Here is a 26,456-nt window from a genome sequence, read left to right on the forward strand (position 1 = left end):
TCCGCCACCACTTCTCCACAATCGCCCCAAACGCCTCGGGCCGTTTGGTTTGATACCCAACGTTTCTTTCAGGTCTTTTTTGTTTCTGTCTGGGTCTAAAGTCGATCCTCCTCTCAGATATCCTCCTTTCAGAATACACGAAAACGCAACAAATTCATCCTCGACAATGTGCCAGGTTTGGAACGTTTTCGGAGAGGAAGATCCCTCCTTTAACAGCACAGCGATCGCAATCAGAGTGTGTGTCTCCTCCGCCTGAGTGTGTGGCGTGTGTTGCCGGGTCACCTTGAGCATTTTGGTGCACATGGCATGAGGGGTCCCGCCGCTGTCTCCGGCGCGCTTCGCTGAGCACTTCCTCAAGCGCGACACTCCCACTCCAGCAGGGATTTCCACACACCAACGGTTGAATCTTCCTCTGGGCCTCCATTGCTAACCATTAGCGGCGGATTAGGGGAGCGGGTAAACGGAAGAGGAAGGGCTCCGGGGGCGAGCTATCAGGTGGCTTTCATAGCCGGCGTCCTCGGATGACCATCCATGGTTACAAACCGGCTCAGCTCGCGGCTTAAACTTGTTTATCACAAGCTGTATTATGATGCACAGACAGAATTTGGGCTAAAATGCCCAAAAAATAACAGGAAGTTAAAGGTGGCTGCATTTATTTTCTTTGAAAGGAGAAATTCGCCAAATTTTAAGTGGATATCAAATCAGTATTGATGGTAAATGCAGTCAGGTGAAGCTATAAAGTCCTCAGTGTGTGCTGTATTGACAATGAGATTTTGGGAGTTTTCCTTCTTGCACAGACCTTGTTCCAGTGCCTACTTGTCATACGATAAGTGGACGGGCAGCGTCAGTTGATAACGCAGGCAGAGGGAACCTGTCGCAACTGTGTGATGCGCCGCTGGATGGCGCCGGGTTAAAACGCTGCCGGTAACAACGTAATATAAGAAGCTTGAAGGTCCCTACAGGGCGCTCGGGAGGGGCTGGATCCAACAAACCCTGGACTTTCAGCCGGGAGCATGCCGTTCACTTCGATGTTGAACCAAAATGCGTTAGCCAATGTTGTGGGAACGTTCCCTGCTAGCTGGGAACGTTCAAAAAGCATCCTTGATTTTTATACATTTAATTTTGGCATTACTTTGATTTGAGAGTGCATTATGACTTGTTTAGGACTCAAAAACTCAAAGTTTAGGGCTTAGGGCTTTTCAGTCTTGACTTGTGACTTCAGACTAACTTGTGACTTGCAAAACAAAAACTGGGTTCGTCCTCTGACCGTTAGCTTGTTAGTCGTAGCAGTTAGCAGAGGCGTGTGTTTGCTAATCAGCTGCCAAAAAACGTTGAATTTGTAAAGAACGTGGCTCTAATTTGTTCATTTCCTTCTTGTCTTTCCCTTTCAGATCCAACAATGCAGTTCCACTCAGAAATATGTCACATTACAGACGCTAAAGTCGCTCTAACTGCCGTCTCACTGGGACTTTAAGAGTCGCTGCACCTACTTCTTCATTGTGTTTACTTCTTTTGGCAGCTCCTCAAATAATTCAAAGACAGACTCATTATTTCCTCTCCCAAATGACTTCTTCTTCATAAAGCTTTCAATTAATCTCCTGATTAAACGTCTGAGAAATATATTTGAGTCGTATTGGCTTGTTTACCAGCTGCTGGTGATAGAATCTCGTGGCACTGGCCCAGACGCCGTTTTAATAAGAGGAAGCCGGCGGTGTGAGGAGCCAAAATCACTGAAGAGTCTGAACTTGTTAAATGGGACGATGCCGTGTCCATCAATTCAGTGTCACTTTGCCTTTTATGCTTTTAATAATGTATCGCCTCTGTCAACGCAGAGGACGAAGGACACGTCCTGTCCCGGTAAAGCTGTTCATTCTCAAACTGAAGAGTTAAAGGCTTTTAAGGATTAACTTTCTAAACATTAACTTCATCTATCAAAATTTGGTGTGTAGTGTGACGTAAAACATGGTCTTCATAGTGTTCTCTGTGTCTCCGCGTCAAAAATGTCTGCACTTCTGCAAACCGGTGACGTCAGTGGTGCTCAAAAGCACTATGAGCTGTTTTAGCTTGTGTTTTTTAAGTCTCCACCTCCAGGTGTCCAGAGGGTACATCCCTCTGGATGCACCAAAAAACATCCTCCTACTGGCAGCATGTCCACCAGTGAATTTGGCATCATTTATTATGAGTCATTACCACTAACCAAATACTGCTTTTATTATTATTCATTAAACTTTCCAGCATTATATAAAACTTAAAAGCTCCATCTCAAACAAACTACAGGTCAATTTAAGGAAATCGTGCTGATAATAGGCTAACCTCTCCCGACTGCAGGACTGTGACTTCAACTTCTGTCAAACTTCTGTGCTATTAATCATTTTACTCAGGAATTAAAAACTTTGAGTCGGCCTACTTCTCCTATAGCTGCCAACAGCCTGCCGACATTCCCAGTTAGAGAAAGGCTGAAAATAAGCTCATGTGTTTGTGGTCCCGGGCCCCCAAAACATTACATCTGCCCCTGGTAATAACAATGAGAGCTCAGCGCGAGCGGCTGGATGAGACACGGAGCGATGCATCCTGGTGTTTCTAAATAATTCATCCAAAGTCTGATTAAAGCTGAAACTAACACAAAGTCGTCTGTAGAGTCTAAAGAAGTCACTTTCACCTCTGCAGATGTGTCTGTTTCAGACACTTTGGTGCTGTGAGGAGAAGCTGCGCTCTGTCTGTCTGTCTCACTGCGCTGCTGTCGGACCATCAGCTGATCTGCGATGATGAAACGCTGTAGAAGCACATATCAGCTGTATTCTAGAGTCAAAGTCGTTCACTGCATTTGGTTCGCCGCTGCGCTATTCTTATTATCATCGGCTGTTCGTGTTGACTTTCAAAACATAGCTGGAATGCTTTCTATCAGCTATGTCTCATATTTCAATCGAGTAAAAGTTATATCGCAATTGATATCGTTATAGTTTTATCGCCCAGCCCTAAACCTGATCAAACTCAGGTGAATCTTCAGCAGAGGCGAACACTGTGACCACAGAAGGAGCCTGCAGGCCTCGCAGCCAGCGGCCACTGAGGCGCAACCGAGCGAATCTGAACGTTGAGCCTCTATTTGTCCTGGAGACAAAGGTCTGGTTTTCACTCCGAGGTCACAGTTGCATGGAGAAGAAAGGCGGACCCCGCCAGGTAAATAGGATGTCATTGTCCCGCAACAAAAGCACAGTCTTAACCCGGTGACCTCATCAGCTCCGGGGAAGGCTCCTCTATTTTCAGTCAGTCATCAGGAGAGTGAGCCGGCCTCTTTTCAAGACACTGACTAGACACCACATGTATTAGCTCCCTCAGGGCTCGCCGGAGAACTCACAGAACAGGATACGAGCAACTTGTGGCAACACTGGCGTTTGATTTAATGGCCTTAAATGGAAGCTGTTATGATGCAGAGAAAATCTTAAAATGCATGTGCACCATTTTACTTTCGATAAGAATAAACAGGGCTGGTATGGTCACGAAGTTCTGTAAAGGTCATGGAATTTGCAAAAAGCAGTTTCCAAACTTCAAAAAGTTTGGGAAAACTAAATATACCCTTTTAGAAAAGGCATGGAATTTTGTTCCACAAACCTGTATGATAACACATGATGTGTTCAAAGAATGTTGGAAATTTGAAAAATCCAGCGATATTTTTTTTGTTTTTACAGTTTCTGGCTGTGATAAATGATTTTTGGTGATTTTCTCTTTAAAGAAAACAGGCAGGTCTTCCTTAAAAATTGCCAACATTTTTAAAGAAAAAAAATCAGCAAATTTAAAAAAAAAAAAAAAAAAGATTTAATATATTTTTGGGGCTTTTTGTCCTTCATTTGATAGGACAGAGGGTATGTGTGAATGGGGGAGGGAGAGGGGATGGTGTGCAGCAAAGGGTTGAGGCTGGAGTTGAACCTGTGACTGCTGTGGTGGGGACTGTACGTGGGGCGCCTGTTCTATCCACTGAGCTGCCGACGCCCCAAAAGTAATAACATTTTAAAAAAAGACAGCCTGCAGGTTTGGATGCTTTATTTCAAAACAATCCAACATTTTTTACGAAAAACAAAATTGCCAACATTTTTAAATAAAAGAAAATTGCCAATATTTTTTTAAAAAAGGATAAAAGTGCCAAAAATCTTAAAGAAAAAAAAAATCACCAAAAATTTTCAATAAAAAAATATCGCCAACAATTTCTCCACAGTGCTCAAAAACGACTTGGCCTGCCTCCCCCTTTTTGCACGAATCCCTCCCCTCATATAAATGACGACCAATCTATAAGTTATGTTTAAATTCAACTATAACCCTGTTCTAATTTTATAGTACTGAAAAAGCACTGCTGAGGAGTATTGATTGTCATTTCAGAGAATGGATGGTCTTTCAAAAAGTCTGAAGGTTGCACAGAAAACCTGCACACAGAAACTTCAGCTGCCCGTCTGCTTTCCTGCTCCTTCGCTGCCCCAAATTTCCTTCAAAATGACTTTCAGAAAAATGCAGTATCACTTGTTCTGTGATCACGCTAATCTGAACGCTTTAGCAGATTGAGAGCTTCGAGTGCTGAAAGCAAAGGCAACTCAATCTTAGAATTTAAAAGGCTTTTTTTTGCCTCATACAGCCTGCAGCCAAATGGCACTTGTGTTCTGACACGGCACATAAACACACACAAAAGAAGTTATTAGCGTAGATGCAAATCAAATTACTAGCAGTGTAAACTGCTATTCCTCCCTGCACTTGGGCCTGTAATTACTCTGGCTTATAGGACTATAATGAATGCTAATGACACACTACTGCAAGGCCATCAGCCTCACACTTGTGTGAGGTTGGCTGATTTTCACTTAAGTTATGAAAGCCCATTTCTGTCCGTGTAGTTTCCCCTTCATTCCTTACTCGGTGCAAGATTAAAGAGAACAAGAATTTTTCGTGAGGAGCACTTGCCTGGAATATGTTTCAAGAGCAAATCATTTAAAAATTAAAGGCCATAATTGGATGCATTCAACCATATCATATATAAAGCATATTTTTGCATTTCAAAAGGGATTACAAATTCAACTGCACAATGAGTCCTTGTGGAAATGACAACAGCTGCACATGCCTCAGAACAAGAATCTGTCAGTGTTCCTCCTGAATCTCATTTCAGACAGCAAATATACAGTTTGGCTGCTGGGAAATCAATATACAAACTCATTCCAGTGCACAAAATATAGATCGGCATCTTAACTAAAAATGTGGTCGGGATGTTTGGGTGCGCCACTTAATAAGCAGCTTGCACAAACAAGCAGGAACAGCAATTATAAATACAACTGACTGTGATGTTACATAACAAAGTTGGATTTGTATAAAGTCAGTGGTGAGAAACAACTCGTCAGCCAACTGTTTTTACCTTTTGGACGAAAATGTCCACAAATTGAGAAAACTGTGAGATTCGGGAGCTCCTCACCCTCAGAGCAGAGGATGAGATCAGCTGCCATCTAACAGAGAAAAAAATGATTGTTATTGACGTGTTATGTCACTGTTATTGTTTAGAAAGTGCTGCTGGTGTAAATGTTACATATCACACTAGAGGCTGACGCTTTTTTGGCTTCTGAGATGCCGGCATGCTGTCTAAAATCACACACTGGAGCGTCATGATGCCGCCGCTGTTTGGTTCTGTGTAAAATTGCAAACGAGACGTAAAGACGGGACTTCATAATGGCTCTATAGCGCCATCTCTGTGTAAAAAGGGCTTCTGACAGTGTTGCCAGATTGGAAATATTAAACTATCGTACCAGAGGCTCAAAATTATCATATTTTTAGAAAAATTATCGCACACCAGTCACAGTCAGGAGAATGCATAGGTAAAATGTTTAACTTTAGTGAACAAGTATTTAAACGACTGACAGCTGAGTGTTTACGAAAACAAACGACAGCAGCGCGTGCTCGACCGACGTGACCCGTCACGTTCGTGTCATCATGGGCTGTCACCAAATGTGATTGGCTGTAACGACATCACATGAGAAGTGATGCGTAAACACAAAAGCAGGAGCTAGAATGAGACATGTAAACTAAACTCAGTGCTTGTTAATAGAGTCACAACGGTAAAATTACTGCACATTACAGCGAATTTTGGAATTATTGATCGTACATTATACAGAGGGCAAAATGATCGCACAAATACGATAATTATCATTCATCAGGCAACACTGGTTAGATCTAAATTATACTTGATTATTTGCACAATGATGCTGTAACGTACATTTAACATCAGACCTTTAAAAATCCATGAAATACATGAATATTTGCAGCCCGTCTGGTCTCAGAACAGAACATGCTCTTATGCAGCATGTCTTCACGCCTCAACAGCACATTAACTGATCTTATACGCAGATTTAAAACCACATGTCTTCACCTCTCTGTTGAGAATATGCTTATTGAATGATATTGTGGACTTACTGGTGTATCAGCAGCAGCCTTCGCCACAAACTGAAGAGCGAGCCGCAGTGAGCCGCCGGACGCCTGAATAAGGAGTTTGTGATGACCTGAGCTAAAGGTCGGCGGGGCAGGAGAAATGCTGCAGTAAAGAGAATCCAGGACAGCTGAAGCGTGTGTGGATGACCAGGAGATAAGGAGGACTAGAGCGGTCTGCATCACTGTCTGTTACTGGGACAGGCTTCTGAACTGGGAGCTCTCCAGTGCTATGATGTCACTGAGAGGGATGAAGATAGCAGCGGCTGGTCAAGGAGGAGAAGATGAGGAGTCTCCATCGTTCAGAGAAAAGCTTTGGAAATAACAGACTGACTACAGCAGTGACACTTAACTCACAGCCTGTGGCCCAAATTTGGCCCCCAGTAGGGTACCAGGTGCCCCCCCCAGCCATTTTCTAATTCAAAAAAACGTTAAGGTGATTCACACTGAGAACTGTTTTGTGCTTTTAGTCTCCATAAGGTGCCAGAGTGCATAAAACAGCATCAAAATAGAGCTTGTTTCTCAAAAAAAAAAGTGCCAGTGGAGGATCCCCCACCCCCCCGCAGAGGTCCTAGATAAGCCCTAATGTCCTAAAATCCAAGAAATGTAATAACATCCTAAAAAACATCCTTAAGTCCTAGAAACATCATAAAATCTGTCCTAAAATTCAAGAAATGGCCTGAAATACAAGAACAGTCGAAAGTATGAGAATGTCCTAAAATCCTAGAAAGCTCATAAAATCACAGAAATATCCTAAAATCTGGGAACAAGCTGATTATCTCTGATTGATCTAAAGATAATGTGCACATCTTTTCCCCATCACGCCATGGATTGGTTGAAGAGCAGGTACAATTTTAGTCAAGTATAAAAACAGACGAGTCCGATTTGAGACAAAAAAAAAAAGCTAATGTTTTGTTTAATCAAGTTTTTGTAAACTGGCTCACGACTTTCTGTGTACCTCTATTAACTCAGCGAACAATGGAAGTGTTGAGTAGATGTAGTATCAGTTTCACTTTAACTTCTTAATAGCAAGTATAGCAGTTTTGTATTGTTCTACTAATGATTTAAAATACAATATCAGCTTTGCCTGGAGCGATAATACAACATTCAGTAGATTCACTCAGACGGACCTTTCCGGCATCAGCACATCTCCTCCATCACCGCTTGGGATGATTTTTTTTTTCAGCCCTTGGTGGACAAAGCATCCGCAGTAAATCTCAGATCAAACAACATGCTGAAAAGTTGGATCTCAAAATAAATAGCTGCCGTCAAAGGGGCCGCGGGTAGGAGAAGGAAGAGAAGATTGTCTCAAATGAAAGACACCCCATTGAAATCCTATTGAGCTATTTTCAGTGAGGCCCGAAAAGAAGCGAGAGAAAAGAGTGCACTGGTAAAGGTCAGCGTGAACCCAGATCACAGAGCCTGAAACATGGCACAAAGATAAAGGCCACAGCGAGAAATATATCAATTACGCCCTGACATTTTCCACAGAGACAAAAGAGGCCGGCATAATACGACGGTGCGGAGCTGCAGCCTCTTCAAAAGTCACCAACACTTCGCTGCACAGTCGCTGTATATTAAACACCTGCAAAGCTCAACTAGCAGAGTTAACCCTTCGAAACCTGGATCATCAGTTTTGAAACGTCAGCAAATCGGTTTGATGTCTTTCAAAAACGTGGGAATTAAGGGAATAAGAAACTTGGACACAGTTAGTAAAAAGTGAAAGAAAATGACCTAAAAAAATAACTGCGGGAGTGGGAGCAAGAGATAAAAAGAGAGATAATAAAAATAATAATAATATCTTCGATTTATAAAGCACCTTTCATGATACCCAAGGACGCTTTACACAATAAAAAAAACATAACACAATACAAACAAACAAACTCAATAGAGGTACAAAAATAATTAACTAGAAAATTATCTAAAAAAAGGGAAAAATAGAAACTATTTTCATAATTATTAAAATTATATAATTAAAACTTTTAACGCAATGTTTTTTTGGTAATTTGTTTTGTGTTTTTTTTATTTTTTATTTTTACTTTTTTGTGCTCATTTTCAGGTAATTTTCTTTTTTTTTTTTATCAGAATGAGAATCAGGTTTTTATTGCCAAGCACATTTACATGTACACTTTGACTTGGTGTGTTGGTGCAAAACAACTCACATAGAGGAAGAATAGGAATTGTAACTTAAAAAAAAAGAAGATATAAGGTGAAATATAGAAACAAAATAAATAATAAATAAAATAAATATTAAATGAAAAACAGAATCTAGAGAACAAAAACATTTCTCACTCATTTTTTTTGTCATTTCTTAAGTTGCTTAGTTTTTTTTTTGTTTGTTTTAAACAATTAAAGCCAGTTTGCTCTGGTTTCAAAGGGTTAATATCTTCAGCTTCATACTCTCAATTTTCTACATTTCCAGTATGTGTAAAATATCACAGAACCACAGGATGAACTTTTGCCACAAACTGAAAGTGTTGTATCTAACCCGGCTGTGAATTCACATTATTTGGCCCATTTCGTTTCAAAGAGGAAGTCTGAGCCGCAGCTTTATGCTCACAGAGTCTCAAACATTCGCCACATTCTCGTGGCGGGCCTGTGAGCCGCTCATCCTCGACCCCTGAAGCCCGAGTCACCGCCAGTTCAATGTAAACGCCGTCCAGACGGTCAGAAAGCCGCTCTCACGGCTGCACGTGAAGATGAAGTGTTGTTGTTGTTGCCCCTCATGCCCCCATGCAGCAGGGCATCGACAGGCAACATGACGGGCCTAGTTTAGTTTAGTTTAGTTTAGTTTTCATGGCACTATCTCAGCCGGAAAGCAGTGATGAAAAAAGGATATTTTCTTGGATAAATAAAACTATAAGTGAAGAGATGATTTACTGGAGCAGAATCAGAAAGCAGACGGTATCTAAACTGACTAAACTCATGAAAATTAGGTAAGAAATATGAATATTCTGTGAAATCAGATGCTGTGAGTTTCGTAGTGGCTACAGGGCTTCAGAATAATGAACTCACTGACATGTGAAGGAGCTGCAGCACAACAGAGAGTGTACAGATTCATATTTAACATGAGGCGAGCGTTACGAGCTCTGAAGGTTGTGATATGATGATTTGGCCTGTAAAAAAAAAAACAAAGCACCAGTCGAAACAATGTGAAATTACCCGAGCATCTTGTATGAAGCTCACTATCATGTCAGGTACTGGGAGGCACCTGAATGTTACATTATTCAACAATACGGAGAATCGAGCCGCTCTACAAGGCTGATATCTTATTCATCTGCTGCTCTGCGCTTCCTCAAGTATTTGCTGCCATAATTAGTTGGCATAATCAACACTGTACTGCTTTGTGGTGATAACAATGTCGTACAGTGCACATCATTTTGTGTTTCTATAGACTGAATGGAGAGTAAAGGGGGCACCTCTCATTCAGACTCTTGTTCCCGAGCCAAGGTAAATCAATACAGCGAGCCAGAAGATTACCCCGCCGCTCGCACACAAGGTTCCCAGCAAATTATCTAAATTGCATGCAAATGCTCTTCTGATATATTTAAGAGTTTTAAAACAATCGAAGTGAGTATAAAACCGCGGCTGTGAGGCACTCAAGGCCATTCTTTTGGTGCCATCAGGCCGTGACCGCTCGCATTCAGCGAGAGTTACAACACAAACAGGCAAACAGACAAACACGAGAACGGAAACACGCGGAGTGAAAGCGATGACAGTTTGAAGGGCTGTTTTGTTCATGTCTTGATTAAAATGTTTAATATTCTGCTGCGGTGTCATTAAGACTGGCAGACATTAAAAGCAGTCTCCTAGAAATTATGTTGTTTAAGACTGAAATTTCCAGTTCACATTGTGGTGGAAAATATAATGTCTGTGTGCGCTACTGAGATGTAACTTTTTGTTGTTGTTGTTTTGAGTGCATGCTCCGTAAACAAGGTGATCGCGATGAAGCTTTAACAATTAAGTGGGTATCCATTACAGATTTGCACAAAAGTTTCGTGAAATTTTCGAAATGTCCATAAAAAACTATTACATTCCAGTAACCATGGCGATGGATGTTCAAAACATTAGCAGCTTTTTTTAGCAGTTTTTTTCTAAATTAACTTACTTCCATTAGGATTTTTTTATATTTGCTCTTTCACTTTGTACAATTTGAGAGTTATTTAAAACTCAATGAGTGACTGACACCAGAGACCAGGATTTGCATTATGAGCGGTTTCGACTTTGTAAACAGTTAGTTTAGAAGATTTCAGTTAAACAATAAACAAGTCACTGTAAACTTTTCTGCATTAAACCAAAACCACAATCCTTCTTTAACTCTGTGCTGTAAGTGCTCAAACATACCATTAAATAAAGTTTATTAATTTTGTTATTGCTACAAGTAGATACTGTGTTGCACAATTGGATATTTTGTGTCTTTTGTAGTCGTTTTGTGTCGCCTTTAAGTGACTTTTTGTCTCTTTGCAGATGCTGAAAAACACCCCCATTCTGTGGCGCAAAATCTCCAGAAATGCTACAATATACTGCTAAAAAACACATTTTGGGGCTAAAAAGCAGCTGGAAACACAGCAATGACTCAAATAAATGTCTGCAGCTTGGCAGTCCTTTTCAACTCCTTCTCATGCCAACTCATCAAATACTATTGCTTTTTTAGTGGATCTAAACATCAACATAAGATGTACTAGTTTTCCTCCTGCGTTGGTTGTTGATGTTCTGGGACACTGTGTCAATTAACACCTATTAAAAATATTGTGTTTTATCAAAATACATTTCTGTTTTCACAGGAAATGTACAGTTTCTGCTCGCTAGATGCGTACAGTCTTTTTTCAAATGAAACATACAGCATGGGTTAAACACCTTGTTTTTACATTTATTTCCATGTGCAACACAAGCACGTGGTTAGGTTTGGACAAAAAAACAGAATTATTTGGCTCAACATTCATACGAGAAGCAAACATCCAACACGTTCTCATCCCAAGTCATCACATATTGATGCTTTGTCATGGGAACCAACACCAGAGCCTCAACAAGTGCACATGCTGGCACAGATGGTTAGGTTTTGGCAAAAGAGGCACATACAAAGGTGTAGAAATAAATCATCCCATTCAGACAGGAAGCGAACACCTGACTCCCACATGAAAGTCTGTGGTTTGTTGGATCCATCCACATGCCTCCCACCCGCCCTACAGGCTCCTTTGTGCTCCTTATATTACATCTTTACCAGCAGCGTTTCGACCTGACGCCATTAAGTGGCGTATCATATGAACACAACAGGTTTCCTTTCAGCTGCGATCTTAACTGAAGTCCACCATCCGTGTATCATACTGTCACAGCAGGTGCCGTCTGGCAGCGTATCATAACACGGGGAACGGATCTGTCTGTCTGAGTTCTTAGTTGACGCTGCCTGTCGGTGTATCATACAGCCACGAATGGTGGCTTATGGCGTCGGGATATTACGCCAAAATCACTGCAAAAGCGTCGATATCTGACGATTTCAAAATGAGAACAGGCTGGAAAACCGGGCTCCCTGGAGAAAGTCTGGGGTTTCCGGCTCCTTACATCATGTTGTTCCTGGCAGCATTTCATACTGACAGTGTCCAGTGGCATATCACACTGCCAAAACAGGCTCCATCCAGCTGCGTTATAAACTGTCGCCACCCACCGGCATATCATATGGCCTAAAAACGGTGCTGTCCAGCCGCCTGCCCATGTATCATATTGCTGTGACTATTGCCACCCAGCCGGGTTATAAACTGATGCCATCCACTGGTGTATCATATGGCCGCAAAAGGTGGCCTTTGGTGTCTGTGTCTGACACCAAAATCACCGACCAAGTGGCATTATATGACGACTTCAGAGTGAGAACAGGTGACTGGACCTTTGAAATACAGACACTTGGAGACCAGTGAGAAGCTGCATGTAACTAAAGTCATGATACATTTAAAAGTGTCACATCAATGATACTTTTGGGTGTTTCCATTTTTTCTGATCATTTTGTCCATATGTTACCCCTCTCTACATGTGCCCCCATTTAAAACCTACAATTGTTTTTGGATTATTTTGTCAAACAAGTCGCTGAAAGTTGTATTAAATAACTTTTTTTAATGGAGAAATGAAAGATATGCTAGTCAACCGCCCCACATCCCTTCAAGAAACGGAGATTAATTTGAAGGTAATCATAAGTGTGAAAATTGCTGTTATCTTCTCACTATTTCCTTTGACTGCTAACGGCCTGTCTGGCTCTGAAGTCGTCCCGGTAATAAATATTCATATACCTTTCAGGGCCTTTGTTATGTTGACTACCTTCCATCAGTGTGATCTGTTGTGGCACCAGAAACACAAATGGTGCAAATAAATTAAGAAAAAAATCTAAGTAAATATATAAATAATAATGACAATGAGTGAACATCAAAGGCTGCTCTATCTTTGCAGCATGTAAACAGTGCGTGCCTTCAGTGAGTGGAAGAGCCCTTTTTAATGATTCCATGGAAGATTGCCACATCGACAAGCATCCTGTAATAAATAAAATTAACAAACATTTCTGTAGGGTCTTTTCAAAGGGAAAGAGAGCCCAATGTTTTTTTTTCAGATAAGTGGTCTATACATCCCCTGCTCCTTCCTGATTAGTCTAATCCAGTGAGAAGTGCGTGCAGGGTTTTGATTGAGTCAGCCGTCGAGGACCCCGAGGGGAACCCTCCTGATAAGTGCCTTTACCTTTCACCTCCAGAACCCCACGCACGTCGCTCCGCCATATCCCACTCCCTCTAATCTCATTTGGCCCAGGAAGACATGCTCAGGCACAAGACGCTACGATTAGCATCCTCTTTACCGAGGGATCCCATTGGCTCGGACTGCCAGTGCTGCCCTCAACCTGAGTCGCTGAAGGCACTAAATCAGCCAGGTAGTTCAGTGTGTGCGTGTGTGTGTGCATGTGTGTGTGTGCTTCTGCATCTCCACGAGTGTGTGTCGATATCAGAGGCTCTATTTACCTTCTTTGTAGTACGTCAGCTTAAATATTCTTGATTTTGCCAAACGTGCACGACTTTATTTTATGATACGACCCCGATGTCTGGGCCGCATCGAGCTGGAGTCATACACACTTTTACCAATAAATTTTCATGACCTTTCAAGGCCGTACGCTCTCCGAAACAACCATCGATACTCCTTATCAGCTCTTTTTCATTATTATATAATCACTTTTTACAAAAATATATTTTTAACAATAATGAACAGGATTAGAACTGAATATTTAAATATAACTTAGGGACTGTTTGTTATTCATGAGAGGGGAGAGGGAGGTGCAAAATGGGGGAGGCATGTTCGAAGCTTAGACATCTTTAAATGGCTGTATTTGTATATATTTTACCACCTATTTTTTTTGAAGAAAACATGCCTTCCAAGCCCATGGGCTCACGGGTTTGGGAGGCATGATGCCTTAAATGCTTTTGGTGAATTTTAAAGAAAAATGTTTGGTGGCTTTCTCTCTTCTTAAAAACTTTTTTGGCAAGTTTCAAAGAAAAAAGTTTTTATTTAAGATTTATTTTTTTAATTCAAAAAACTGATGGTGATTTTTTAAAAGAAAAAGTCTGGCAACATTTTTTTCTTAATTTTGGGGGGTAATTCTTGAAGAAAATAGTGGGCCGGGGGTTAAAGAAAAGAGTCTGGTAATTCTTTTTTTTTTTTTCTTTAAAGAATGGCCATTTTCCTTCACCAAAACCATCACCATCTATCACAGCTAGAAGCTGTCAAAACAGATAATGCCGTTGGATTATCATATTTCCAGTGATACTTTAACACGTCATGAGTTATTATACCGGCTTGTGAAACAAAATTCCATGACTTCTCTGCACAAACCCTGATCAAGGATCTTGAAAATCCTAAAGTCATGAGCTCAGACTCCTGCAGCTGAATCACACCCCGAAACACAAACTCTGATGAAAACATCACAAAAATGCCCATATTATTTATTCACATTACGCTTCAGTTCAGTCATTTCTGTGGGTGACACAAACTGAATCCCTTAGTCACATTTTAGTCTAAAAAAAATACCAGAAGCAGTCTTGAACGAGCAATATGAGTCCTCTTTGTGTCGTTAAATTCTCCAAATTCAAAGCTACAAGCAGGACCGTGACCTCTGCGTCCTCAGTGGGAGCTGCGGCCCTGCACACCAGGTCGAATTCAAGCACACTGAAGTGAATTTAAGTTACTATACAGACATAAATGGGGGCATTCACGGCACAGTTGTTGTTATTTCTGGCTAACCTGCTGCTAACTTGCCTTACGTCGTCTGCACGTTGCCAGGCGTCGGCTCTGCATGCGTATGTATGAAATATCTGATTTATGAGCAACCTGGCTAACACCGTGCTGCATGGCTCGCGTAATATGTTCATATAACTGCATCTTTTAACATTTTATTAACATCTACGTAATGACTGTTGAATTGTATCTATCGCTGCTCGGCTGTGTGTTGTCGCGTCATGCTCTTTGTGCTGAAAAGCTGTGTGTCGTTGCTCTGTGGTGGATCTGATTATATGCAGCATTCACCATCGTGTGTTTGATTTGAGCAGGAAGTGAGCTCCGCTGTGACACAGCGTGTTTTACCAACGGGGTATTTAGTTAAGATTCGTTGGAGAGATAGTTTTTGTTAAAGCCTGTGATTAAAGAGCACATGAGCTCATGAGTTTAAAAAATAAACTATCTGTTTTAACCATAACCCTTTGAAACCTGGATGGACATCAGGGGATTTTTTTGTGCTGTGCTCAGACGCCTTTTACATGCTGCTTAACTCTTTTCAGCAAATTGGTTGGATTTTTTTTTTTTTTAAATCACAGGGGGCCTGCACAAAAAAAGTCAAAAGGTGACCAGAAAAAGACCTGAAAATATAGTTTTTAAAAGGGACGAGTATAAATGTTAATTTTTTTTTATTTTATCTTTTAATTTTCTGCACTTTTGGGTCATTTTCTTGTTTGTCTGCTTGTTTGTTTTTATTTCAGCTTGTCTTTTTTTAAAACCTTATTTTCAGGTCATTTTCTTGTGTCTTTTTTATGGCTATTTTTGGCTAATTTTTGGGCCATGTCTTGTTAAATTGCTCATTGCCGTCTCTCTGTGGTCTGTAAGAAATCAAACCACTTTGCTCAACTTCCAAAGGGTTAAATAAGTCAAAAATTTTAGTTGACTGAATTTGAGAGGACAAGTTGAATCGCCACAAAATTACCTCAACTTGTCTTCTCAAATTCAGAAAACTTAAAATTACCAGGCAGCCGAGACAAAAAAATAAGTTAAAACAAATACTTTCTTCTTATGGTGTGCTGCACAGATGCTCAGTAAGCTTCCAGATGATTATAAAACTATTAAAGTCACACGTGAGGACCTCTCTGCAGATATAAATCATGTATCACACTCAGTGCTGACATTTAAAACTGTCCTGAATGCATCAGGTAAATGAAAAATATGAATGCAATGCAACTTAAATCACTAAAATACTGATAAACTGGAGGTCATCACAAGTTTCGTATCACACTCTTTAACATCTGCAACATTTGCAGCCTTAAACTTGACTTTCAGTGACGTCCTCTGATGATTTGAGCTCTGCTACTGAGTAGAAATGTCCTATTATTTAACAAAATGGACAAAATGTCCAAATTTACCATGCATATCTGTAGAATTGTTGAATTTAATATCAGAAGCTAATAACTTCAGCTCAAGTTGAAAGAATCACTGACAGCAGTGACTTCACAACACCTCATATCTATGCTGACCAATTTGCAAATATTATTTTTTAATCAGTGACATGCAAATGCAGAGGCTGCATGTACAAAAAAAAAGCAACAACTTGATGACTCAAGAGTCATCTGGAGTATTAATGAGCACAGACAGCGACAAAAAAACGCCTCCGTATGCACGATTTGACATATGGAAAGTTTATGCCGCATGAAAATTCAGAGAGTTGCACAAAGACACCGCACAATAACTCAAAAAGTGAGCTGCTGCATGACGTGCACGTGTGTGACGTCTCACACGCCCACGCATACTGTAAGTTATGACACACATTTTAATGTATGGAAGGCGTCTGAGCAAGCAGGACGTGCATAATGATAAATATGCATGAGCACATCAAGCAGACTGATACTGTGAAACCCAAAATCTGTCTATCAATCTGAAAAAGTACAAAAATTAAAGCTGCGTAATGAAGCACAGAGGTTGCATGAAGATAATCTTGCACAAATGTAGAAGATAAATATGAAAAGTGGTTCTCAAGATGGGGGTCAGGACCTCTTTAAAGGGTCACAAGATAAATCTGAAAGGTCGTGAGATAGTTAAGATAAAAAAAGACAAAACTATTTAGTCCTGCTGCACAAAAACATGTTTAGTTCAACTTTTATACCATCTTACTGGATATTTTTACATTTTTACATCTCTCAAAGCTATCCAAGTAAAATCAGTTCTTTCGTGTGAACTGGAAGTGTGATGGGGTCACAAGTTGATTACTTTAGGGGTCATATGACAAAAAAGTTGGAACCACTAGGAGTTTGAGGGTCCCACGTGGCTTTAAATTTCACTAAAAACTTTACATTTTGTGACATTAAACTGACAAAATGCATTAATGCATTACCTATTAACTTCAATGAGATGTAAAAAGAATAAAAGCTTTAACTTAAAAAAGTTAGTTTCCATGCAGCTTTAAGAAGAAAAGCTAAGGTGATTTGTAGCTGTTCAATTTCTTCTTAAATTCAGGCAACTTAAAAATTGAACACTAATTTTTTAAAGTTAAAACAAATTGTCTATTTTTACAGTGCAGTATTTCTAAATAAGAGTTAAAACTTTGCAACAAAAGTAACAAACTAAAAATCAAAGTGAGGAGCATTTCTTTACTCCTATACAACCTGAGGACACGTGGGGATTTTAATGTTAAATACTATCTAATACCTGCCATACATTATGGCCCTGTCTTTTAAAATAAATAAAAAATAAATAATAAAAATATCTGGAGACATTTTACTCAAAATGTTAACTAAAATGTTGCATAAATAAAATTGTTTAAATATTTTGTGCACTTGCATCACTTTTAAAGCTTATGGAAATGATAGCACTAGTAATTTATAAATAAGAATGTACAATAATAAGATGACTAATGTGTTTTGGGTTGTTTTTTTGGGGGGGTTTTTTTTGCAGAACGGCAAATATCAGCATCAGCACCAAACATCAGGCTGCAGGTTTGAAGGCCTGAGAAACTGCAAAATATGAGCGTTATTAGCACATAATTAGTAAATAAAAAGTTCTGTATTTATGCATCCGACTGAGAAAATCCAAAAGTCGTGAAACACGTGCACAGTGAAGTTCCTCGCGCTCTGCGTGCTGCAGGAAATGAACCTGATGGATGCGCGTGTGCAGTGCGCGCTCTCCTCTGACTGAAGCGTGTAATAGTCGATGCTTTCCATATCTGTATCCGATGAACTCCAGAGAATTGACCATATAGGCGCCCCCGCGTGCATGCGTGAGCGTGTGCGTGGCCCGATAAATAAAACAGGGACTGTCTTTATTTGTGTCGGGAGGGGAATAAAGTCTCGGTGTAAATCACTTTTCCGACTGGCACAGCACATTAAACAAACCGTGGCGTGATTCCTTTTCTCTCAGCTCATCCGCTCCCTTTTTTCTTTATCAGCTCGTTCACGATTTCATTTCTTTCAAATGAGAATTCAGGGACCCCCAAATTCAAGCCCCCGCGTCTTCAAACAACACAACTGGACGGTTTTACTTTTTCTCCCGTCAAAATGGTATCCCAGATTCAATTTTAGATAGACCAGGATTTAGCCAGTGATGATTTTTTTTTTTTTTTGGTCTTCCGGAGACAATATTTAATATGCTGAAATGAGATCAGTTTTTATCCCTTACCCCCCAAAATAATTTCTCAATATATATTTGTGTCAAATCTCGCCTTGACACGAGCCTGAAATGAAGGTTTGATAAGCGGGCGCGTGTTTGGCACATAATCGTGTCTTTTTCTCATCAGTGGGAAGCAACAACATCATCATCATCAATAGTATTTCTTTTTCTCCTTCAGTTTTTTTTTTTTTTTTTTTTTTGATTTAAGGAAATTAGTACGCCTAAACACAAAACCACATTCTCAACAGCTACTTATCAAACTCCATTTACAGCAGATGATTTCAGGGTAACATTAAAAGACAATAATGTAAATGACCCATGGCTTTTAATTAAAAAATGTCTTGTCCCCCCCTCCTTCTGCTATTTTTGTTTCATGTTTTTTTTTTCACTTCAAGTGTTGTGCAGCAAAAAGTAATAGACGCTTTCCTCGGTGTCCCCCTCCTCGTTGACTTTTATCACTAAATGAAGCATATAAATGACCTGAAAGCGCCGGCTGTCGCGTTAAATTAAATAAAATAAAGAACAATTATCCCTCTTCCTTTTTCTCTGATCTGGCGCTGAAAAGGAGTCCTGGAGAGATAAGGCAGATTGAATTCTCTCTGTTGTGCTCCAATAAAAACGTCAAGGGGGAGGAAAGCGAGATTTAAAAGCCTCCCTATAATTTCAAATCATAATTCCCCTCCCATTATAGCGTTTATCGTGGAGGTTATTTATTTCAGGGCGTTGTACGCGCAGTCCCGTGACTGGGGAGGATAATTACAGGTGCACTGCACGCGGCAAAAACTTGCAAAGCAAAAATGGGTTGATTTCTTAAAAAAAACAAACAAACATGGAAATAGAAAAATAAGCAATGAAAGAATAAATGAGCCAGAAATTAGCAAAAATTAAGAAAAAGTGCAAGAAAATGAAAATTCATATATAAATTACAAAAAATAATTTAAAAAAAACCCCAGAACTTATCTCAGAAAACTACTTCAAATTTACAATCATTTGTAACATAATTTTAAGCATAATTATAATTATAAATTTAATCATCCCCGAGCTTTTTATTTTTTTCCCTATAATATTTTTAAAAATCTACTAATTTCTTGCAATTTGTGCAACATTTATTACAAAGTTGCCTTTTCTTTTTTAATGTTTCTGAAAGAAATTGCAGCAATTTGCACAAAGTTCAAAGGTAAAAATGCACTGAAAGGCGCCAGAAAGCAGCACAAGAAAAGTGATGTCGCTCCAAATGGTTAATAAAATGCAAAAACATAAATTTAAAACACATTTAAAACACTTTTACATACGTATGGAAAGATATTAGCCTCATTTTCATCACGAGAAAAAGAAAAAAACGCTGTTACTCCTGAAAGTAATTATAATTGTCTAATTTCAAAGTTGAATTAGGACGCTTTAGGGGTTTGATGTAAAACTTCACATTCGGTTCAATGAAGTATCACCCTAATTTACAGCTCTAGATAAGGACTAAGTCTGTCATAAAAATCTACCCGTCCTCCTCCTCCTCCTCCTCCTCCTCTTCCTCCCCCTCTTTCCCATGCAGGATTGAATTGCACCTTGGGCAATAGTGCAGAATCGTGAATCTTAACTTCTCTCAGCATATGTTCCTGGCAGATAAGTAAACAATTTGGATGTGGAATGAAATTTTTAATTAATAATGTAATGTGAGGCCGCGGTCCGCAAATCCTGCAGGAGAAAAAAAAGAAAAGAAAACTCGCTGAATTTAAAATCTTTAAATGCTCCTATAATTCCTTCTGTACGCTCCTCTTCTCACTCTGCATTGTCTTAATGAGAGTCAGAGTCACAAGTTTGAACAGGTTTAAACAGGAAGGATTTGGTGATGATAATAAGCTCGAGCGCTTTTGGCTGCAGCACCTTTTTTTGAAAAGTAAACACGCGCAGTAAACCACATGCAGAGGTGGGCTGCATGCACTTTACAGCCAGCCACAAAAAAAAAAAAAAATCACATTGTTCCATTAGCTGAAGCTATAATTAAGCGGAAGGCTCCCTCCTTGAAGTGATTAAGCAGTCAGACGAGTCGGACGGGCGGAATCCCTCCGGGGAGGCCTCCTCCTGAACTGTCAAACATCTAAAAGATCACAACCGGTTCACCTCCGTGTCACAAAAACACCTCCACCGCCGAACATGTCTCAAACCTGTTTCAGATCATTAAAAGAAAAAAAGCAGCAGGCAATTAAAGCTGCTGAGGAGGCGATCAGACGGCTGCAAGCACGAGGCAAATATCGATTATGGGAGGAAAAAAAGAGGATTGATTTTGATGGTATTGTTCTACAGCGAGGCCAGTTTGTTCGTCTTTAGCCTGTAAAAGGTATTGATTAGTTTGAGGTCAAGTTGAGTCTATTATTTGAAATGCAAAAAAAAAAAAAAAATGTTTTCATTAAAATTATGTCAAACTTACATTCGCTTTTTCGGGGAATTATTATGCATTAGTCTGTATTTTGTCTTGCATTTTTGTTTTTAATGAATTATTATGCATTTATTCTTTACATTTATTTCGCTTTTGTGTGTTATTGTGCATCTACTCTATTATTTTGTATTGTTTTCTTGCATTTTTGTTCTTTATGAATTACTATGAGTTATATTATCTTTATTGTATTTTTTGCTTTCTGTGAACTCCTGTGCATTCACTCTATATTACTTTGCATTTTCTAGCATTTTTTGTGAATAATCACGCATTTATTCTATATTGTTTTTGCTTCATTTGTTTCACTTTTTATGCATATTACTTTTTCTTAAAAATTTCTTAGCATTTTAAATCTATTTAATTACGGCTCAACTTCCCTGCAGCTGCTGCACAACGTCCCACTATCTCCGTCATCTCAAGTGCCCAATAACCTACAAATACAGGGAATTGATAGCGTTGAAGACAGATTGTCTTTATTCGAAATGCCTCTGCTCAGCAGTTGAACAAAGGGCAGGAGGTATCAACCTTCTAGATACATTATCCTTTCCATAACATGACAGGTTTTTAAAATACCATCTTAGATGATAATACACATATAACTCCTTGAATTCAAATAGAAGTTATCCTTAAAAACAAGAAAACAAAACTAAAAAATGACGCGATATTAGCACTGAACCACAGGAAAAATGCAAAATTAAAAGTAAATGACTTTTTGTCATCTTTAAATAGACTAGTTTTATGTGCCAGTTTTTTGATAAATATAAACAATATGACCCGTATATAATCCAGCCTAACGGTCCTGATTTTGACCCTATCCAAACATCATAAAATCGTACTTATAGGCCTATACAGGAAATCAGAATTGTGCAAGCCAATTTTTTTTCTCAAAATAAAAACCCTATCAATAACACAAATCAGCATATCAGCATTGAAATGTACACAATAAATAAAGTTAAAGGCCTCCTTTTTCTGGCTGCCATTATAACATTTACATTTCTTACAGGTGACAGTGGGGGTGAGGGGGGGCGTCCTTTAAATCCCAGCTCCTCCGCTCCGCTCTGGAACTTGTTGGATTTCTGGAAAAGTTTCTTTTGTGTGTGTGTGTGTGTGTGTGTGTGTGTGTGTGTGTTGTTGTTGTTGTTTTTTGCCATAACAAGTCCAAGGCAGATAATACTGTTCATGCCTTTTTAACGGGGCGCGCTGTCCATAATATATTTACATGCATTTCAAGTGAATTTTTAAAAAAGAAAAGAGTCTGAGGGGTTACATGGCAGTGGCGTGTGCGGATGAATATGGGTCTATCCCAGTCTTGGTCATACCTGGAAAAAGTATGTAGGCCACCGGGGGCTGTAAACTTGACGCTGACCAGGCCGTGCAGTTACACGGGACGACGTAGCCCGGGTTTGTGGGCGACGGATGGGTGTGGGTGTGCTGACTGGGGCACCCCAGGGTGCCGAACGCGCCGTTCTGGTATCCCAAAGAGGACGCGTACGGCAAAGTGCTGGTGCTCAACGTGTGCGGCATCTCCGTCATCTTCTGGATGGCGCTGGAGCTGAACTGGCTCGGGTCGAGGAAGGAGTACGGAGCCGTGGTGGGCGGCAGAAACGCTCTGGCTTTCTCCGAGTGGCTCAAAAGAGAGTCCGCGGCCGACACCGGGAGCCCCTTCAAGTGGTCGGTGTCCCCGAGGTAAGGCAAAGGGAAAACGTACCTGTCCTTCTTGAGCAGGTTTTTTGGTTTGCGCCGGGGTCTGTACTTGTAGTCGGGGTGCTCCTTCATGTGCTGGGCGCGCAGCCGCTTGGCCTCGTCGATGTAAGGTCTCTTCTCGGACTCGGAGAGCAGCTTCCACTCGGCGCCCAGTCTTTTGCTGATCTCCGAGTTGTGCATTTTGGGGTTCTCCTGTGCCATTTTCCTCCTCTGGCCCCTGGACCAGACCATGAACGCGTTCATGGGTCTCTTGATGTGATCAGCGGGCTTTGACATCTTTTTTTTTTTTTTTTTGCAAAGTGTACTTTTTATCCCCAATGTTTAAAAAAAAGTTCTTATCGAGAGGAAGGGAAACTATTCACCTGTCTAGATGCCAGATACCAGTCATGCCACGTCTGGGATGTTCTGAGTCTAAACAGCAAAATAGAATAAAATAAAAATCCAGCGCCTGGTTTCCAGAGTTAAAACACTGCCGCGCGCTCAAGTCCGGTTACAAGTCTCTTTCAGAGCAGCCAATACAGGAACAAAAATACATGTAAGATGCACACACGTAAAAAAAATCCACAAAGGTGAAAGCAATGTTCCGCAGTTTGCAGGAGTCGTAAAAGTGTTATTTTTTTTCTTCTGCGACACTCTCTCCCTCTCTCTCTCTCTTTCTCTCTCTCTTTCTCTCTCTCTCTCTCTGAGGTTTGTCGTCAAGCACCTGGCTTGGAAATGAGCGGAAGAGCGTGAATACGAGCCAAAAGCGGTGAAGTTCAAAGGCTGGGCTGGTTTGGTTTCTGCACGCAATCTGACATAATCTGCAGGGCGTTCACTCACCAACCTGAGCGCCCAATCAGCACCAAGACCGGCTATTAGAATACCTCCAGCGCCAAAATATATGTACATTACAACATAAACAAAGAGCGGCTGGTAGTAGGAGAGAAAAAAAATAAGAGGGGTGTGTGTGTGTGTGTGTGTGTGTGTGTGTGTGTGTGTGTGTGTGGAGGGGGGCAGGATCCCTCCCCGATTCCATTTAATGTAATGAATCGCAACAAACACGGACCTTCAACCTCTTTCCCAGTTAAAACCTGACTTCAATCCGGAGAGGTGACTATATACCGTGCAACCAATTTACACTGTGCAGCTACACGCAGACAAGCACAGGAGGGCTGTCACCAAAACACACACAGATTGAGTTATTATTTATATATATATATTTATCTATTTATAGAGTGAGGGGGGTTTATACGGAATAAAAACAAATTAAAGCAAAAATAAGTAAATTAATAACAGTAATAACAACATGCTTTTAATTCCTTCCAGAAAAATATATTTAAAACATATTCTCCCTTGTGGACAGAAAAAAGAAAAATAAATGAATTAAAACATTAATAATAATAAGAAGAAGAATTTCTTAAAAAAAAAAAGAAAGTTAATTAATTAATTAATTAAAACATAAATACTACTGCTACCTGTGCCACTACTACTACTACTGCTACTACTAATAATAATAATAATAACAACAATAATAATAATAATAATAATATGTTTTTCCTTACAGATATTTTAAAAATTCATTCCCTATTGTGTATATATATAAAATGAACACAACATGGCAGCTCTTTTGCAGCAGGACATTAACCCCTGTCCTCCAGCTGCAGACTGCTCACAAAAACGCCATGTGAAAGATTCCAGGATGGGAGGATGAAAAAATGTCAAATTCAGCTTCCAAACACTTCCCTCTAAAAGATGCAACAACAAGAAGCAAAAACTAGCCATCATGGCACTCAAGAGTCCCAAATTTCATTCCTCTTGTGTGTAAAAAATAAATAAATAAAACATGTCCCTCTTTTTTTGCAGCTCGACCTCTAGCACAGAGACACTTCAGCAGGACGTTAACCCCTGTCCTCCAGCTGGAGCTCAAAAAAGTGAAAGGTTCCATGTATGGGAGGATGACAAACGTCAAATTTAGCTTCACTATTTCCAAACATTTCCTTCTAAAGGATGCGACAACAAGCAAAAACTACCCATCATTTATTATTGTTACTATTATTATTATTGAAAGGCCCTCCAAACAAACAGCACATGCACACAAACACACGCGCGCGCGGGTTAAGCCCGCGCGTGCCATCGGGTGTTGAACCTATGGGGAGGCTCAGTGACAGAATTACAAACGGCAAGAAAATATTACATCAACTGTAAACGTTTAGAAAACCGCCATTGTGCGTCTATAATTGTTGTATTAGCTGGCGTCAATTTGACAGTGTGGTTTTAAGGAGGCACAGAGTGATCGTTTTAAAATGCAAATTTCACTGAGGACCATTGCCTAATAGCCCTCGGGCTAATGTGCGTGATATATGATTCCTTCAGCTGTGATTATTAAACGCAGACAGATGATTTTTTCCCTCCGCAGCGTCAAAATGCTGTGATTGGAGAAACACTGTCTCCGGTTAGTTACACCGCTAAGTAGATTTATTTAAGGTTGTCTATATATGGCTATAAATATATATGTGAGCGCGCGCACGCACACGCGGATATTGTGGACCACATCCTACTGCAATTATCAGCTCATCTTTCTCTATACAAACAGGCTGCACACACTTCAGAGATTATTTAAAATGTCACCACATCATATGCAAACATACACTTAAATGCATTTATAGATCACGTTTTTATTTTAAGGTTTTATTTGCACAAAAGGAGAAAATGGTATGCACGCTCAATCAGTTTTAATTTTGCACTCCAAATAGCTCAAAATGGAGTTATTTTTCCTGCCTCTGATATATTTCAGCACCATCTGCTTTCTCACGGTCTCTCTCCGCTCCCCTCGCACACGCATGCGTCAATCGGCAGCTTGTAACAACAAGATTTCCATCATATCTTTCTTTGCAAACCCTGAAATTATCGTTTCAAAAAACAAAAAAGAGCCCGTTTTGGGAGGAAAATCCTCCTCACCCCGACCTACAGAACAATGTCCCCCACAGCTGAGGACGCCCCCGACACCAGCGCCGATCGGATGGCTGCAAAAAGAAAAACCTCCTCAAATCCTCCCAGCCGGCGCGCGTGATGCTCACCAGCAACCACGAGGTAGAATATACTGCATGTTCGGACTGTACATTTGCAGCGCATTTTTTTTTTGAAGTTTTAAATTATGTTGCGCTATCTTTCTCACAACAGCGTGTATGCAATTTGACATGTAGGCTGCCACACACACACACACACACACCAGCTTAGGCTTCATTTTGAGATCAATGAATGAGATAACAGGGAATTATTTTAGGGGCTGAGCCTCCTGCTCACGAGGGGGAAGTCTACTATGTTTCTTATTCAAAAAAATGATTGTCTAATAAACGCGCGCCTCAAAGTTCCCTCGACAATTTGACGGGATAATGAGAAATGCAGGAAGGATTGAGATCATATTTGTTTTCCATCGGCTTCAGTTTTTAATAATATCATTCAAGTGAAAAAAATAAAATAAAATAAAATACAGCTTATAAATATTAAAGTAGATGTGGTTTTGCATTCAGGTGCGCGTAAAAACTTCTCCAAACTTTGCGCATTTGGATTTGATTGGCACAACAAACAGTAAACCAGAAAAATGGAAAAAAGATTACAAATAATATATATTTTCTGTATAGCCTATATCAAATTTAGACTATTCGGTTTAGAAAAGACAGTTAAAGTGAAAGCACACTGTTTGGATTCATAAATACAGAATCAATGACTGGAAAGTTTATTTTCATCTATTACACTGTAAAATCTGACAAATTGATCTTACTTAAAATAATCTTGGAAACCTTAAAAAAGGAAACTAAATATAACTATTAATCTTAATTTAAGTGAACTTTATATCTAATTATTATGTTGACTTAAAATTTAACCATATTCACTTAATTTTGTGACGTTATTGCAACTTGACAAATGAAAAGTTTAATTTAATCACATTTTCTCAGCGCTAACTTCAGTAAACCAAGTTAGTCTGAGGATTTTGTAAATGATGAAGTTACAAGAT

The 26,456-nt window shown here is 39.8% G+C and overlaps 1 protein-coding gene across 1 annotated transcript; it reads right to left on the reverse strand.

Annotated features, from left to right (window-relative positions):
• Positions 1–21,209: 21,209 nt before the first annotated feature.
• Positions 21,210–23,332, reverse strand: sox14 (SRY-box transcription factor 14). The gene has a single exon (XM_042482545.2). It carries the CDS (start codon positions 22,736–22,738, stop codon positions 22,022–22,024), a length of 717 nt encoding a protein of 238 aa, XP_042338479.1. The 5' UTR covers positions 22,739–23,332; the 3' UTR covers positions 21,210–22,021.
• Between the last annotated feature and the right edge of the window lie 3,124 nt (positions 23,333–26,456).

This window comes from Plectropomus leopardus, chromosome 5, assembly GCF_026936395.1.
Source record: "Plectropomus leopardus strain MGB_pleo_1.0 chromosome 5, ASM2693639v1, whole genome shotgun sequence".
In the NCBI taxonomy this organism is placed as follows: Eukaryota; Metazoa; Chordata; class Actinopteri; order Perciformes; family Serranidae; genus Plectropomus; species Plectropomus leopardus.

Excerpts from the sequence above, each read along its gene's own strand:
- sox14 (XM_042482545.2), bottom strand. The coding sequence starts at position 22,738 with ATGTCAAAGCCCGCTGATCACATCAAGAGACCCATGAACGCGTTCATG.